At 37.6% G+C, this 16,431-nt stretch overlaps 2 protein-coding genes across 2 annotated transcripts; both read right to left on the reverse strand.

Moving 5' to 3' along the window:
* Window positions 1-6,362: 6,362 nt before the first annotated feature.
* LOC112165797 (double-stranded RNA-binding protein 1) lies at window positions 6,363-8,766 on the reverse strand. The gene is made up of 5 exons (XM_024302460.2): window positions 8,165-8,766; window positions 7,954-8,063; window positions 7,385-7,607; window positions 7,044-7,154; window positions 6,363-6,931 (listed from the first exon to the last, which is right to left on the reverse strand). Exons 1-5 carry the CDS (start codon window positions 8,406-8,408, stop codon window positions 6,543-6,545), a joined length of 1,077 nt encoding a protein of 358 aa, XP_024158228.1. The 5' UTR covers window positions 8,409-8,766; the 3' UTR covers window positions 6,363-6,542.
* A 156-nt stretch (window positions 8,767-8,922) lies between these two features.
* LOC112165795 (5-methyltetrahydropteroyltriglutamate--homocysteine methyltransferase) lies at window positions 8,923-15,138 on the reverse strand. Its single transcript, XM_024302456.2, has 12 exons — window positions 14,863-15,138; window positions 14,260-14,619; window positions 14,090-14,177; window positions 13,339-13,466; window positions 12,863-13,254; window positions 12,604-12,767; window positions 10,939-11,019; window positions 10,676-10,842; window positions 10,476-10,581; window positions 10,108-10,358; window positions 9,733-9,934; window positions 8,923-9,490 (listed from the first exon to the last, which is right to left on the reverse strand). The coding sequence occupies exons 1-12, from the start codon at window positions 14,976-14,978 to the stop codon at window positions 9,128-9,130; spliced, it is 2,418 nt and encodes an 805-aa protein (XP_024158224.1). The 5' UTR covers window positions 14,979-15,138; the 3' UTR covers window positions 8,923-9,127.
* Window positions 15,139-16,431: the final 1,293 nt, after the last annotated feature.

The raw sequence follows: 16,431 nt of genomic DNA on the forward strand, positions 1-16,431 counted from the left end.
TAAAACAAAGGTCCACTCACAAGTGAGTCCCGCAACTAACCCTGCTGCCTGCCGGTGTCCTCCTCGCTCGAGGGCTCAGTAAGTCCTGTCACAATATAATAGAATATAATTGACCATAATAAGGAAATACTCTCAAAATCAACTCGTTCCCCTCGGAAAAGCATCTGTACGTTATTCCTAAATTGTTATAAAACTCCCACACTTCAATTCGGAATTAAATTCTATAATTCCTTACAATCTCAATGCCCTCCAACTCATAACAACTCAACCGATTTTTAATTCGATATCTTAACCATTCAATAACCTCGCTTTATCTAAACCTTCCCAAGGACCGTTCGATAACTTAATCAATTTAATTTCACTTCCTTCATCACAAATTACCACCAATAAATAATATAATTCCTTTCCAAAAATTTCCATATTCTTTCCTAGCTTCCCTTATTTCTCACTCACAATTCCATCTCTAAATTTTCTTTTCCAAAACACAGTCTCCACTCCAAACTCCTCCACAAAATAGAATAATTCCACAATAACCTTAATAGTAAATTAACAAGAGATTTACCCATAAAATTTATAATCCATACTATCCAAAATAACAATAACTACACCAAAATTCCAAAAAAAACTCAAACCAAACAATCCTCAAGTTTAACACAAAACTCAAAGGTGAAATCCAATTTCGGTCAACCTATTTAGCTCAAAATTATCTCCACAACACCCCCAACAATTTTATACCTGCAATCACAAGCAGAAAAAGCCGGAATTCCAAACCCAAACTCAAGAACTCGGATGGAACTGTTCACACTACTGTTCACGTCCCCAAACACCTTCAAATCTTCCTCCACCGGCCAACACAAGCTGCAATAGTTAGATATGATCATCAACAACAACCCAGCAACCCAAAACTTCAAAGAAATCCGGCGGAAATCGCTGGAAAAACCCAAATCGGAGCCAAACCCCGATTTTCCCCTTTTTGCAATTCTCTTCAAATCTCTTAAACCGAAGCTACCCAAGGTGAAAGACTTACATGGCTAGAAGGAGAAGGAAGAGAGGATCACGCCGTGCCCAACCTTTCGTCCTGGGGTGGCCGGACGGCGACGGAATCGCCTGAGAGAGAGAGAGCAGCGGCGGAAGAAAAAAAAGAAAGGGGGGGCTCGGGTTCGTCCCGTTCTCTCTCCTTCTTCTTTTTTTTTTTTTTTTGATTCTTTTTACTTTCTCTCTCTTCCCATCTGATTTTAACCCCTTTTTACCACAAATAGAAGCTCACAAAAAGACAACCATGCCAAAAATAGAAATTTCTATTTTTGGTCATAACTTTTCCGATATAAATCCAATTTAAACAAACTACGTGTCCACGAACTCGATTTTTCGTATTCTACGACAATCTCAAAGAAATTTCCTAATTTACCGGACTAAAGAAAAAGTCACTCCTCAGTCAACCACGGTAAAAAGTAACTAGTAGGTACGGGGCATTACAATCTTCCCTCCTTATAAAAATTTCGTCCTCGAAATTATTCCTGTCAAGGAAAAAGATGTGGATACTGTTGCCTCATTTGATCCTCTGGTTCCCAAGTATCTTCTTCAATTAGGTGATTCCTCCACAATACTTTAACCAAAGGTATAACCTTACTTCGGAGTACTTGCTCACGACGATCAAGGATCTGTACTGGTTCTTCTTCATATGTTAGATCTTCTGTAAGTGTAATGGGTTGAGCTGTGCCCAACCTTTCGTCCTGGGGTGGCCGGACGGCGTGCGAATCGCCGGATAGAGAAAGAGCGCCGTGCCAACACATCTAAAGAATAGTAGGTACGGGGCATTACAGGATTGAAGTACAAAATCAACAAACATTCAAGAACATATAAAGAATTCGAAAACTATAAATCTGAAAAGGGCTAAATACTAGTTAGTACCCTGTGGTTTAGGTCAAAAATCAATTTAGTCCCTGGACTTCTAATATCATCAAAAACACCCCTGCACTTTCAATTTTGATCTAATAGGTCCAATTCGTTAATATTATGTTATGGGTTCAAGTTATAGTTTGATTATTTGTTGAAAAACTATTTATTTTTAATAGTAGAACTCACTCCTAAATTGACTATGCAGACCACCTCGACACCACATTATAAAACATAGGCCATATATGAGCCACGTTAACAAGTTAAATAACTCAATTGTCGGAAAACTAACAAATTGGACATATATATTAGATCAAAATTGAAAGTGCAGGGGTGTTTTTGATGAAATTAGAAGTTCAGGGACTGAATTGATTTTGGACCTAAACCACAGGGTAGTAATTTGTATTTAGCCCATCTGAAAATCCTAAAATGAATTCATGCTTCAAGGTTTTTGGAAACTAAACATCAAAACATATACTTTAATCTAATAAGAAATCGCAACATCCAAGAAAACTAAAAAGATAGAACGCTACATAATTTGATTTTTAAGTTACAAGATAGTAAAACCAAAAACAAAGTTCTAGGATTCATGGTTACACTTTTAAAGATGCTTCAAAACGCAAGAAGGTCTCTAAAGGTGGTGGATGGCAAGGATGGATGAATGGAGGATGAACTTGCTTCACGGCTTCAAAATCTTGAACACTTGGAGAGGCCAAAACTTTGAGAGACTAAAGGGGAGAGATTGCGATTTTGATTCAGGGTTGAGAGATGATTTTCACGGCATTGTATCCCTCCTTTATATAGTGCACAGCCTAGGGTTTAATTCCCTAAGAATTCTCCAAGTTTACATCATCCGACCAATGAGAAAATTTCATTTGAATTAGAGAATAAGTCATCTTCCTTTGGCCGAAATTCTCCAATGGACCTAAACATAATTCGGCCACCATGCATATAGAATACAACCAAGAAACCTAAAATGATTTTATTTTATTTTATTTTCCTTTCTTGGTTGCAAACGAAGTAGAATTTCTCTCAAACTCTCCAAATATGCTCTTGCCGAAATCTTCATGAATCTTCTATTTATTTTCGGCAAAAATCAATAAGAATTGATTTAGGGTTCTTCCAAGACGTCAAGAAGGATCTAGAAACTCATGTGCAAGTCACATGCTTCAATCTTTGGGCCAGACTTCTCAATTGGACAATTTCAAAGCCCATTCTTCAATTGCCAAAATTTCTTGTGCATTCTAGAACATTTTTGAACCATCTTTAGTCATCTTGAAGCCACAGCACCTCCTAACATTACCAGGACTCCTAGTGTCATCAGGTATCCTAGTCCAACTAAGACTCTGTCATTTCTCATTTCCAAACACCATTTTTCCGAGCTCACTTCTAGTTGCATTAGGATTCCTAATTCAACTGGGATTCCTTTTCCTAGTAAGAGATTAGGAAAGCTTCATTTCTCCCTTTCTTTCCCATTTCTACGCTTCATTTCCTCCTTGCCTTCATTTCCATCATTTCTAGCTCTTCTTAGCTCATTTCTTGCGTTTGAAGTTCATTTCTACCTTAAAACACAAAACAAAGTTAGAAATGATATTGTTAAGAGAATAACTAAGTAAAATGTAGGGAAAATGATGTTAAAAACATAGAAAATATTGCTCAGATAAAAAACAAACCCTTGTTGCTACCTCTTCAAATCATGTTGAGATTCTAGCTCTTCACGAAGCAGTACGTGAATGTATATGGTTTAGGGCCATCATAAAGCATGTTCGAAGCACATGTGGACTGCATTCCACCACTGATAAACCAATCACTATCCATGAGGATAATACTGCTTGCATCGAGTAAATGAAGACAGGTTTCATCAAAAGAGACAACACCAAACATATTGCACTGAAGTTCTTCTTCAATCAGCAACAACAGGAGCATCAGAAGATTGAAGTCAAGCATATTCGATCTGAAGACAATCGTGCAGACCTTTTTGCCAAGTCACTACAAAAGTCTACGTTCCAAAAGCATGTACAAGGTATTGGTCTACGTAAATTATCTGAATTACCTAACATGTAATTTTCAGGGGGAGTCGAAATCAAGGGAGTATCCCGAAGCATACCCACTTGACCATCGTGTACTCTTTTTGTCCTCTGTCCAGGGTTATTTTGACCCACTGGGTTTTATTACCTGGCAAGGTTTTGACGAGGCACATCTTTAGCATGGTCACCCCACTTACTGCATCCTGAAGATGCTTTGATTCAACATATATGCATTTGCTCATCTTTTCCCTTCGTCGACCACTAGTTTTTCCCACTGAGTTTACCGGGCAAGGTTTTGGTGCAGCAACTCTGATGCATCCCTCTTGTAGACATACTACCTACTTATGATGCTAACAAGAAGACTTCACTTATCTCTAAAGTTGTGATATGACTCCTCCACACTCATGCGTGTTGTGCTCTTTTTCTCCTTCGTCCAAGGTTGTTTTTCCCACAGGGTTTTTATTACTGGGCAAGGTTATTGACAAGGCAGCTTAGAAGCGCACAACCTAGGAAACACTATTGGCATGAAATATCCAAGGGGGAGTGTTGTAAATAATTATGGCTAAATCATGTAAATAGATGTAGAGTGATATGTACCTATTCCTATCGATTAGTAGTTGATAGACTTGTATGTAGGAGTAATTGATGTTGCTATTAAACAACAAAAACCTTGCCAAGTAAATGAAAACGAGGTAGAGTCTCTTCTTCAAGTGTGGAGGAGATGATACTTTTTTATTGTAATGACCCTTAAGCCAATGAAAATTTCTCTCATTCCCCTCAAAAAAAATAAAGACACTTCAACTGATCAAAACGGAGAGCAGCTAAAGTAGAGAGAAAAAGGGATTGGCGCCAACTAGAAATATAAACAAAATATCCCGTAGCAACCAAGGAGTTTAAGTAGTTGAACACATTTTCTCTTGGACGAAATGTTGAACAAATCAACATTCTCAAAACGATAGCTTTAATTTTGACATTGTTCTGTTTTTGAATTTTGTGCTCAATGATATGTGTATTATTCGGAATTGAATGAATTCACAATTAAAGAAGGTGAGAACGAGTAATAGTGTTTGTGCCTTGTTCAACTAAGTCATCTTATAATGTAGTACACAGAACAAGGCATAAGTTTAACTCCAAGTTAAGATTAATCATGTCACACTCGAGCTCCCGTCATTCTCTGTACTGCACCATAAGATGACTTGGTTAGTTGGCTGGAGTTAATTCAATGATATCTTTTCTTGACTTAAATCAAAGTGTTGAATGGTATGCATCAGAAAAAGATTTTGACGTTTGTTAGGCAATTTCATTACTTCTTAATTTGGTACTGGTACTGCAATATTGTTTTGGTTGAATGAGAGAGTTGGTATATTCATTGATCAGAAGAGCTTGGAGGCCAATCTGATGTCTGCTAGTAATTAATTGAACACCCTCAAGTTTTCATACAGTGCATTAGAGATGAAATATCTTGATATTATGATAATTCATTAGATCCTAAAATCATACATTCCTTGATATCTGTAGCTGCTATGTGCAAGAAAGTTGTTCTTTTGAGAACCTGTAGTGGACTTCATAAGGGGAATGCTGCTCTAAGTTCTTACTATATCAAATTGGAGTGTAATTTGATCTTGGATAGTTGTATCAAATATTAATCATGTCATATATGTAGGCGAGGAGGAGTATGGTACTGGTCCAAGATTTTTGATACATTAATGCTGCGGCCTTGGTAATGGACACTATTCCTGGAGATCAACTTGCCACCTCTAATGTTCCAACCAACAAAAGGTACGTAGACCATCTTAGTTTTGGACAACGAGGTAGAGTCTCCTCTTCAGATGATCTTAGTTTTAGATAACATTTAAGTATCTTAGCAGATATTATATGCAATTGTTGTGGAAATATCCGTAGTATTTTACTGAGTTTCGCAGAAATCTAGGTGATCTAGAGGTGGGGGAGCTCATAGAATTGGCTGCCTTGTAAATTGTAAGCTGTTTCCTACTAGGAAAGATAGAAGAGAAGAGTATGGAAGTTGGAGGCTCTGGGGTCTTCTCTAGCAAATAATGGACAACCCTTTTCTATCTCTTTTGCTCTCATAGTAAAGTGTTACCTTGAATTATAGCTCAGGGAAGGTTGAATACTTGTGGCCTAAACCCTAGACCTTCTTGGTGCCTCTCTTTTTTAGTCAACGTACTGAACTTCATTCGCCTTTTGTGGATTCTTAGTTCATGAAGTAGCAGGGATTTTGGTTCTAGAACCAGCTCTGCTCTTTTTTGGTCAGAAGATTCAGCTCTTCTCACTGATGGTGCCTCTTGGTATATTCTCCGGAGAACCTTGCCATGTACTTCTGGGACGCTCCACAATTTTCTGGAGCACACTTAAATCAATGAAGGTAAACTTTACCGCTTTGTTTTGGAAAATTAATTTCACGGTACTATTTTTTCTTAGTTATAAGTAGCATGTGAAGCAATAATTACATTTCATAAACTTGAAGAATTAAACATAACTATTATTCTAGTTCCTTGTAGAATATGTGAATTGTGAAAGTCGACTAGTTGGATATTACATTGTAAATCCAGGTCTTATTCAATACCATCTATATAAATAGGATGGTAGAAGCACCTCAACCTAATTGCTTTCTTCATTTGGGAACTCCAACCTGACAGCCACCCATTTGTCATCACTGATGGGCAGCACAGTTATGCACTTGGGGAATGCAATATCTGGAAAATGTGTGTAGACTCTAAACCTGTTGCACAGCAAGTAACTTTTCAATCCCGTTAATTTCCCTTCATTTTTATCCACAATTGAGATAGCCGAAAGATCAGTATGCATAAATGCTGGAGAGGAAGGGTATTCTTTAGTTGAAGAGGGCACTGTTTCCAAACATGAGGAAGGCTTTCCAGTTTTATTCATATTATCGATTTCCAGTACCATTGCATCAGGTGCATTGCAGTACACAGCTTTGAGATTGATGTTGTCCAATACATTGTCTGACCCTTTAACTTCATCGATCTCTGCATGAAATATGTAAAAGGGCTGGTTAAACAACACGAACATGTTTGTACATGCATAAGAATCTGTAGGAGGATTTAGAATGTTGTGCTAGGTATCAGAGGAAGATTCCACCTTTAGTTTCTAAAGCACATTCCTTATTCTTGGTAGTTGGAGAGGAAACCAAATCTTGTTCAGGAACAACATTCATTCTCCAGTTAGTGCTTTGAGTGGTTTTGAGAGCACCTGCACAGAAATTAACCTTATTAATGTCAATGTGCCACACACATTCTGCCAGGAAAATGTGCATTATTAGAAGCAGCAAGCATGCACATGACTCCAACTTGGATAAACAGATTGGCACTGCAACAATGTGTTGCACAATAAAGATGGGACATTAGATACCCAGAAGATAAAATGGGTCAGATCTATTTCTTGCCGGTGCTCACAGTAAATGAAAACCATAACTTACTTACGCTCTTTTAAGGTGGTGTAAGCAACCTTCGCGGCACTCAACTCTGCCTGTTTTTTGGATTTCCCCACATGTCCGGAGAATTTCTCTCCTTCCACATCCACAGTGGAATAGAATGTTGGCATGTGAAATGCACCCGAGTTCACAGTTGTATATGCTGGCATGGAAAAACCTTCTCTCTGAGCCAACTCCTGTAAGAGATTCTTGTAAAGACGACCAGGTTCGTCCTGCATAAAGAATGGCAGAAAGAAATTAGAGGTTTCTTCAGCACAAGGTTCAACGGGTTAAAAGAAATTATAGAAAATCACTGCATTGAACGAATATGATTGAGTAAACGCATTTAGAATAACAATTCACAAGAAATCATTTGCAAATTATCTGTCTCTTTCTTTTTTCTTTTACTTGTCTTCTAATTCAAAGAATTACTTCCAATTCACAGTGCAAATGCAACATTTCAGATGCATAATGTCATGTACATAACAAGACGAGCCACAAGATACTACTCTGTTTAGTAATGCGACCAATTAACAGAAACTGATATCATAATGACAGGAAGTAGTGCCGAGAACTTACATCCTGAAACCCGTCTGAGAATGAAATAGACATAGAAGCAGCATTCTCTGCCTTCTTTAAAGTACTAGTAGTGTTGAACTCTGGGCTCTCCGAGGTGCTATGCTCATCCACTGTAACAGTACTAGCCTTAAACCCAACTTCAAGAACTAATAGAGGGTCCATTTACAAAAAATTAATAGAGCAAAAATAGAAACCAGATGAGAAATCATACCCGGTGAAAGTGAAGAAGAAGAAGAAGGTGGAGAGGTGAAGTGAAGAAAAGCGATCATGGCAGCTTGGTTCTGGGCTTGTTTGAAAGATTTACAAGTAACCGGCGAGTCAAAGGAGTAGCCATTTACTGAAACACAAGCCTTGAAGCAAGGATTGTGATCCGGTCCATCTTTCATGGCAGTGTATCTTGGCAAACCCCATTTGTTTTCATGGCACAGCTCCTGCAGCTTACTCTTGTACATCATATGTTCTTAATTTCTATCTCTTTCTCTGCAATGGATGAAATCTCTTTTTGGCTTGGCTTCATTCTCTAATTAACACAGCATGAAATGCTTCCCGCATGTTTTGTGATCATATATCGTCCATGTTACTTTTCATTCTTCCACGCTCTTTCGAGTGAAATGGCCGAGGGCTAATCAGGTGATTTTGTTTGGTATGGAGCAAGTTTAGTGAGGTCCAGATATCACTCATTATCTTTCTGCATGTTAAAAGCATGAAGAAAATGCATTCTATTTGCATGTCTGACCAATCAAAGATACATGGTGGGTTTAAATCTCATGTTCTAAATATAAAAGTTAATCCATTTATAAATATGTTTCCGATCAAATTAGAGACGGTGTTTTCATCATGGGTTCATAACTGTATCATTAAGACTTCTCTTTGGCTGCCACTTCCATTTCCATGTCAAATCATTGATTCATCTCTGCGATTTACCATATGATGGTCACAGCATTCAGGCCACTAAGAAACATTTGGTCATAAAAAGGAGCTAATTGCTTTTTACTCAAAACTTGATTCAATGATCTTACAATCTAGAATATAAAGATAAAGCAGAAGCATACTATAAAAGGGAAAAGTACACTTGGACACGCTAAGAGCTAAGAAAGCATATACAAAAACTGCTACGTACAAAAGATGTCACCAACCTTAAGACTAAAAAACTACCACTTTTTTACCATAGAATCTACTTTGCCAACATCTCCCGATTGTACTTGGCAGCAGCAACCATATTGCTGAGCGCAGGCCGTACTTCAGAGTACTTGCGTGTCTTGAGACCGCAGTCTGGGTTAACCCAGACATTGTTGTTTTCAAGGACCTTAACGATATTCTTAATCTTGTCACGAATTTCTTTGTCAGATGGGATCCTTGGTGAGTGAACATCATAAACACCAGGACCAATGCCAGAACCAAATTGTACTCCCTCAGGGAGGACTGATAGCAGCTTCTCATCTGATTTGGAGTTCTCAATCGTGACCACATCGGCATCCATGTCAATGATAGAGTGAATGATGTCATTGAAATTTGAGTAGCACATGTGGGTGTGTATCTGTCCAAAACAAGAATGTCGAGCATAATACTTTTAAGTTTCTCATCAGGAAGGCCAATTCATATCATAATTCCAATATATTCAGTATTTCAGTTGATGGAACCTATTTCTTTATTTTTATTTTTCCTTATTGAACACACGTTTACCTAGTCAAGCACTAGAAACATAGCATTAAAATTAAAAATGTTCGAGCTTGTTGATTGGCAGACACAAAATGAATGGTAGAGAAGGGGGGAAGGAACCTGCGTAGTGTCTTGAACAGTACAATTAGTTATCCTGAAGGAGCGGACGGCCCAATCTAGATAGAAAGCCTGCTCAGCCTTCCTCAAAGGCAAACCTTCTCTTAGAGCAGGTTCATCAATTTGGATCACAGTAATACCGGCTTTCTCAAGATCCTGAACCTCATCCTTCATGGCCAAAGCAATCTGATAGCAGGTCTCAAATCTAAGAACAGGTAGATACTCATCATTGAAGAACACAAAAGAAAATAAATAAATATATATATATATATATATATATATATATAATAATGGCCCCCAAAAAAGAAGATGCCGGACTAAACTAGTATGCTTCGACCAAAAAAGAGGAGTATGAATGTATGATTCCAATATTCTTACCGGGGTTGGTCGTTTCTCACGAAAGACCAATTCATAATTGTAACTGGTCCAGTGAGCATTCCCTTCATCGGTTTCTTTGTCATACCCTGAGCCAGTGAAGACCAGAAAACTGTCATGGGTTTGGGTCGGCTCACATCACCATATATAATAGGTGGCTTGACATAACGGGAACCATAGGATTGGACCCACCCATTGGAAGTGAAGGCAAAACCAGATAATTGCTCTCCAAAATACTCAACCATGTCATTCCTCTGGGTTGGCAAGATACAGGAAAAATATAATCAAACATCAAAAACCCTCTTTCGACAAGAAAAGCAAGGCCTACTTGAACACATCAGCGAGTAAGCATTCTACTAGTGAAACCTCACCTCGGGTTCTCCATGTACCAACACATCAATGTCCAGCTCTTCCTGGAGCTTGACAACTTTGTTAATTTCCTCCTTGATTGCATTGACATAATCTTCCAGTGAGAGTCTACGAAGATACAGAGAGCAATCTATTGTATACTGTAGATAAGAAAATCAAGAAGGTAACAAAACTTAAAAAATAAAATAAAAAGGATTCTCACTTCTTATCCTTGTACTCCCGGCGCACTCTTCTAATATCCATCGTCTGAGGGAAAGATCCAATGGTGGTTGTTGGAAGAATAGGAAGGTTCAGCTTCTTTCGCTGAGTGTCCAGCCTGCCACCCACATCTGTGCCCCGACGCTGCTCAGAGCCATTCAGAGCAGCAGCCTAGGCAAGAAAACATGGACAATAACCCCCATAAGTGCCTAAAATGTAAGCCATGTTCAGCATAGAACATGTAAGCATAAAGACCTTAACACTTACAGCCTTCTGGACAGCCTCATTCATCACCATTGGAGAGGATTTTCTTGAAGCTTGAGCTGCAGCATTGGCAGAGAAAAGTGCCTGCAAATAAATAGGTAGTGAGCACCTGAAAGACTACACATAAGAAAAGATTCTAAAAGTACGAAAGCTTTGAAGAATTACCATAAAGCTTCACAACATAGAAGAATGCATCTAATACCAGACCCCAAAAGAAAATATCAATCAAATAGGAGAACAAATAAAATGATTGGGCTCAATTTTATTTGCAGTTACTCACCAGCTGCCACACAAACAATTAGTTTTAACTAGAAAACAAGAAAGTTATTAACTACGGTTACAAATTCAATGTTCAAAATGCCACTGGATCAAAGTAAACGACAACAGATGACAAGTGAAGAACAGAAGACTGCAAAAGAAAATGGTGTACATAGTGTTCGACACAACAATTCATGTACATCTCAAACTAATACTGGTAAGAACACCGAGAAACTCCTTTAAAAAAAATATATAAAAGAAGAAAGAAAAAAGGTAAAAGCTGCATTGGTATGCAAAGGAACGACTATACCTGGACAAGAAATTTTCACACAGTTACATCAAGAAAACTGAAAACAAGACAGCAGAAGCAATAATACATGCAAACCAAATAGGAGCTTAAAAGTTCAGCATTTTACAACATTGCAGCGTCACAATCAATCAAAACATCAGAGAATGAGAGGTCCCTAAGATCAGAAGTAAGTGATGCCCAAATAGAAGACCACAATCAATCCTATCCCTGAAATCCTTAATTCATCTTGTCCATCCCCAACCTTCTCTTAAAATATCTCTGCTTTCTTCCACAATAAGTTTGGCCTTCTTCCAACCCCAAAAATTGTGGTCTTCTTCCTTTTGCATCTCACCATCAAACCACCTTCGCTACTCTAAAATTGACACCACAAAACCCCCCCCCCCCCCTCACATACACACTCCAAAAAAAAACACTATGAGGAAGATAGCAAATTTTGTATTTCAGCTGTGCGAGAAAAGGGGAGAATCACTACACTAACAAACAGTGGATTAAATGCTCATGACAGAGGAGATGAAGATCACCAAGTTAACCTGTTCATTCTGAATTCTGACATCTGGACAGAAGATATGACATGCAATAAAATCATATGTGTTCAGTTCAAAAAGATCAAAACCAATATTGTTTTTTCCTTTGCTTGGCACTGTGAAAGCTCAGTGCTTCCAAGTTTTTTAATGCATAACTGCACAATGTAACTTCCAGTGTTGAACTTGTTAAAAGGAATGTTCAGATATCTTAAGGATTGATGAAAATAGATTGCCATCAGAAAAGTAAAAAAGTTCTCAATATTTAACAACCTTATCTTTTTTCTGGAGAATGTTTTTTATATTTTTGTAAAATATTTAACGACCTTATCTACATGCTGAGGTTTTATATTTAGTTTGTTTTGTCATTTGAGAAGAAAGAAACTTTTACTAAAAAACAAACAGTACATGATTAGAACAAGATGATGAGCTGAAACCACAAAGCCATAACAACACAGCAGATGCAAGAAAATGCACCATTAACCCAAAAAATGGCAGACTTTAATCTATTACTATATTTAAATTTTGCATGATGCCTGAATAATAAAGAATAATGAAAAAAAATTGATAAATAAAAACCTCATCTTTTTGTCCGGATAATGCATTAGCCAAGGCATTTACTTCATCAACTTTTTGGGCTGCAAATGCAAGCCATGATTTTATATCTTTATCTAACTTAGTCTCATTCACTAGATCAACTGCAGTGTGGAGAAGAGAGCAGGATGTAGAGACCACAATCTTATCTACACAAAAAAAAAAAGGAATTAGATAGCAGTAGCACTAATTCCAGCAAGTTGATACATCCTTCACATAAAAGAATGCAATTATTAATCAAAACCTTTTCCAACAATGTCCTCAAGGTCCTGCAAGGTACCAAGGGAAGATGCAAGATCATTGGCCCATATATTCCTTCCATCAACCACTCCAGCAAAGAGTTGTTTTCCAGAAGGGAATCCATCCTTAATCAATTCAAGGGTCTTTGCTCCACGAACCAGGTCAAACCCATAACCAGTAACACCCTTCAAAGAGGTGAGTGTCCTGTAGTTGTCAGCTGTAACATCAGCAAAGTATGTCTCAATCAGAACATTCAAACCAGATAAAGATGACTCTAGCTCTGAGTAGGCATGCGTAAATGCTTGCAATTGCTCGGCATCAAGATCCCATACAAGGGTGGGCTCATCAAACTGGACCCATTTAGCACCAGCTGCCTTCAGTTCAGCCACAACCTCCCTGCATGCTTTTATAATTAGTAGAGATGATTAAAACACAGCTAATACAAACAAATAAATGTTTCCGAAAATGTAAAGACTTTACTTGTAAACCGGAACAATATAGCCAATTAGGGAGAGGGGGGAAAAACATTGTTCAATTCCTCTAGCTGGTTTTGATAGCAACAAGTATGACACAGGTCCTATAAGGACAGGTACAGTATCCACTCCAAGCTGCATGTTATAAAATATCAAATTTAATGAAATGCTACATCAACAATTCATACAAAGATAGTTCATCTAATTAAAAACCACAAAGGAACTCATTTACATCAAAAAATTGTTCTAATTCTGTATTAGCAAATTGTTGAAACAAATTCAAAAAAATGTTCATCTCCGTTCAATCATATGATATATTTACCCACAAAATCCATGGCATAGAAATGAAAGTACTTAAAATGAGATACTATTCTCAGATTACAACGTCAAAATGATAAAGTAGGAGATCATCAAGTGTGAATTAAACAATCCCTCTATTTTATGACACACAGATTTCATGCAAATAAAATTGGATAAGTCCATCTTAATTTTCTGAAACTACTACTTCCAACAGTCTTTTAAAGTTTTCAAACTGATAAGCGGCCACTCAGCCATTTGAACTGATCAAATATCTGATGTTCACTATATCTGCTTTCTGCAGTTGCTTAACTAAATAGCAAATCACTAATACAAAAGAGGATTGTGGATTGGTGTGGGAGAAAGAATTCCATTTTTGGTGGACAACTTGGATTTCTCAAAATATTAAACAGGTACTTGGAACAAAAGAGAACAATATCTCAAAATCTAGGAAAGCTTACAGCTTTGGCCTCTTTGAATTCATCCACTGCCTTGTGAGACGCATAAGAGAACCTCATATGAGGGCCTAGTTCAGGTACAATGTAATGGCTGCACAATAGGGCACGTCGTTGGTTACCCGTTACAAAAATTTGTCAAATAGAAACGAAATCCATTAGAAATTTTCACTTACTAGTTGGTGTCGAACCATTTGGTCATTTCCATAGCAGGAACATCGGCATTTCCCCTAGCCATGGAAAAGTAAGTCTCAAATCCAACCTCGTCGCGTTGCCAACCATATCTAGGGGGTACAGCCCCGAGCATGGCGGTGGTGTCTAGCATCTGATCATAGTATGAGAAGGTGTTACTTGGAATATACTTAATACCGGCCCCCGCCAGCTGCTTCCAAATGGATGACCTAATACCTGCAGCCACGGCCTGTAATTCGTCGGCACTAGTCTTTCCATCCCAGAAAGATTCCAGAGCAAACTTGAGCTCTCTCTTGGGTCCTATGCGGGGATAACCAACAATGTGGGACTGGGATGCCATTGCTCTGTACCACCATTGTCGAAATTAGATAATAAATATTATAGAATTATATGTACACCCATTTACTTATGATGCTATCAAGTTCATCCAAGCAATAAAACTGAAACTACACAGAGATATAACAGTTACAGACCATCAGTTGCAGTTCATCATTTGACAAAGAGAATGAAGCAGATGAAAGAGTAGACAAGTGAGAAATTAGAACCCAGAAAAAAGGGACAGAGAGAGAGAGAGAGAGTATTAATACCTGGTAGTGGGGCATCGGAAGGGGAGCTTGAAGCGACGAAAAGAGGGTGTCCGGTTGACTGAGAAACAGAGAGAGCCGTAGTAAGGCCGGAAACTAAGAGATGAAAGTTGGCTCATCTCTCTTTCAGTATCAATCACACTATCCCTTTTGCTTCGAATGGATTCGATTCACTGCCAACCTTTGTCTTTCTTTTCTTTGTCTAAGCCAGTCACGGCGGCATGGCAACTTCAGCTTGTTTTTCGTTTTCCTCCACGACGGTTTTTTTTTTTTTTTGATAAGAAGTTTGAAACAAGTTTTTATACTTATACTATTTAAAGCTCAACAAAAATTGAATACAATTTCTAAATTACGCAACATATAAAATTGAATACAATTTTTAAAGTCCAACAAAAATTGAATACAATTTTTAAAGACCTCACTTTAGGCCTCACTTTGAAACATATAAAATTGAATACAACTTCTAAAAGCCTTATTTTGAAACAAGTTTTTATACTTTATATTATTTAAAGCCCAACAAAAATTGAATACAACTTCTAAATTACCCAACTTTGAAACATATAAAATTGAATACAACTTCTAAAGGTCTTACTTTGAAACAAGTTTTTATACTTTATACTATTTAAAGCCCAACAAAAATTGAATACAACTTCTAAATTACCCAACATATAAAATTGAATACAACTTCTAAATTACCCAACATATTACCAAGTCATTTGAACTTATCTAGATCTTGTAGAACTAGGCCTCATATCTTTGCGTCAATTTTTTTCTGTCTTTCTACTACAAACTTTCTTGTATATTTTGTACTTGTCTATATTTAGCTAATGCATACTCGATTTGTTTGAACTTAAGTAGTTAACTAATTGAAATTAGGCTCCATTTATAGGTTATGTTATTCTTATTTTCATAGTAGAGACCCAAAATTCTTGTACCAAATACTTTGTTTGTAAAGTAGCAAGAATATGCTAAAAATACAGAAAAATAAAAAACAGGTTATGATTTTCGCCTTAGGCCTCATTTACCATTGGGACGGCCCTGTCTAGAAATACTAGGTGGGAGCCAAGGTTCCCAAACTTTTTCCATGTTACAGTTTTGTCACGCCCCTGATTTTACACACATGAAAATCGATATATATAACCCCATAATTATATATGCGTGAACGTCCAGTCATCAATACAAAATACCTGAAATCTTTTTCCCTTAAACTTACACACATATTGATGTCCTGAACCCTCAAAGTTAATATACACTCGCATCCAAAGAGTTATATATTACACAAGCTTACGAATTAAATTGTCAACAACAAAATAAACGTAAATGCTCCTCAGAGCTCACTACAACTGAAGTCCAGATAACGGTAAAGTCACAAAATTGGCTTCCTACCATAAAGCTGCTAGCTCGCTACCTCGGTTTCATCCACGATTACCCTGACCTGCAGGATTAACCCCTACACCGTTTGAATGGTGCACCGGGTTGCCACACAACAAACCCGGTAAGCTTTTGCAAGCCCGTATGAGTAACTCAAAACCACACATGCACAACTCGCCCAACAAGGAAACCCATCAACTC

The sequence above is a fragment of the Rosa chinensis genome, chromosome 5, assembly GCF_002994745.2.
Source record: "Rosa chinensis cultivar Old Blush chromosome 5, RchiOBHm-V2, whole genome shotgun sequence".
Classification (NCBI taxonomy): Eukaryota; Viridiplantae; Streptophyta; class Magnoliopsida; order Rosales; family Rosaceae; genus Rosa; species Rosa chinensis.

Coding starts and splice junctions, on each gene's coding strand:
- LOC112165797 (XM_024302460.2), bottom strand. CDS start 8,408: ATGATGTACAAGAGTAAGCTGCAGGAGCTGTGCCATGAAAACAAATGG. Junction 7,608..7,953: donor TCTCAGACGGGTTTCAGGAT/GTAAGTTCTCGG, acceptor TTCTTTATGCAG/GACGAACCTGGTCGTCTTTA. Junction 6,932..7,043: donor ATGTGCTTTAGAAACTAAAG/GTGGAATCTTCC, acceptor TATTTCATGCAG/AGATCGATGAAGTTAAAGGG.
- LOC112165795 (XM_024302456.2), bottom strand. CDS start 14,978: ATGAGCCAACTTTCATCTCTTAGTTTCCGGCCTTACTACGGCTCTCTC. Junction 13,255..13,338: donor TATATTGTTCCGGTTTACAA/GTAAAGTCTTTA, acceptor AAAAGCATGCAG/GGAGGTTGTGGCTGAACTGA. Junction 10,582..10,675: donor CGGGAGTACAAGGATAAGAA/GTGAGAATCCTT, acceptor GTATCTTCGTAG/ACTCTCACTGGAAGATTATG.